The sequence below is a fragment of the Myotis brandtii genome, unplaced genomic scaffold (genome assembly GCF_000412655.1).
Source record: "Myotis brandtii unplaced genomic scaffold, ASM41265v1 scaffold1733, whole genome shotgun sequence".
NCBI lineage: Eukaryota > Metazoa > Chordata > Mammalia > Chiroptera > Vespertilionidae > Myotis > Myotis brandtii.
Window position 1 is genome coordinate 516,174 of NW_005356400.1, and position 765 is coordinate 516,938.

The 765-nt window shown below is 65.9% G+C and overlaps 1 protein-coding gene across 1 annotated transcript in view; it reads right to left on the reverse strand.

Annotated features, from left to right (window-relative positions):
- Positions 1-765, reverse strand: part of GPLD1 (glycosylphosphatidylinositol specific phospholipase D1) — a 30,779-nt gene that overhangs the window by 19,957 nt on the left and 10,057 nt on the right. The window contains 3 exon segments of the mRNA XM_014537141.1: positions 27-166; positions 254-281; positions 571-678. Coding sequence (XP_014392627.1) covers positions 27-166; positions 254-281; positions 571-678 — 276 coding nt within the window.

A 765-nucleotide genomic window follows, 5' to 3' on the forward strand; every position in this document is an offset into this window, starting at 1 on the left:
GGCGTGGGGGAGGACAGGCCGCTCACCGGGTCCCGTGGGCCAGCATGTGGCTGGTGAGGCGGTAGATGTTGGTGGACCAGAAGGCCATGTCGTCCAGGCCCCCGAGGAAGTAGTCCTGGAACTGCTCCACCAGGAACGGGGACTTCCGGGAGTAGGTGGGGTAGAGCTGGGGGGACACGGAGGGGAGACGGCATCGGGCGCTGCCCGGGCCCGCAGAGCCTCTCGCGGGGCGGTTCCGGGGAGGAGGCTGTACCTTGGAGACGGCCAGCACCTCGCCGTACCTGCAACAGTGAGCGAGGCCGTGAGCTGTGGCCCCACAGAGAGCGAGGCCAATAACGAAGAAAGAGCTGCATCGACACACATCCACTATCGTGTGAGCGCCCTGAGCCAGCTAAGTCCACCCACCAACCCGCACTGCAGACACAGAGCCACCAGGACGGACACAGGGCCCCCCAGACGGACACGGGGCCCCCCAGACGGACACGGGGCCTCCAGGACAGACACAGAGTCACCAGGACGTGGGCCAGGAGGCGGCGACACGCTCCTGTGCGATTCCCCGGCCGCACTTACATCTCCAAGAACTGAAGGTAGGAGCACTCGACGATGACGTGCTTGGTGATGACGTCCTTGCCGTAGAGCTTCCTGTAGATGCCCAGCAGGTCCTCGACGGGCACGTACCTGGGGAAGCGGCAGGATCAGGGCCGAGTGTGGGGCTCGGAAGATGATGATAGCAGAGGTGACGCCGCCTGCCCACCATCCCCCGCC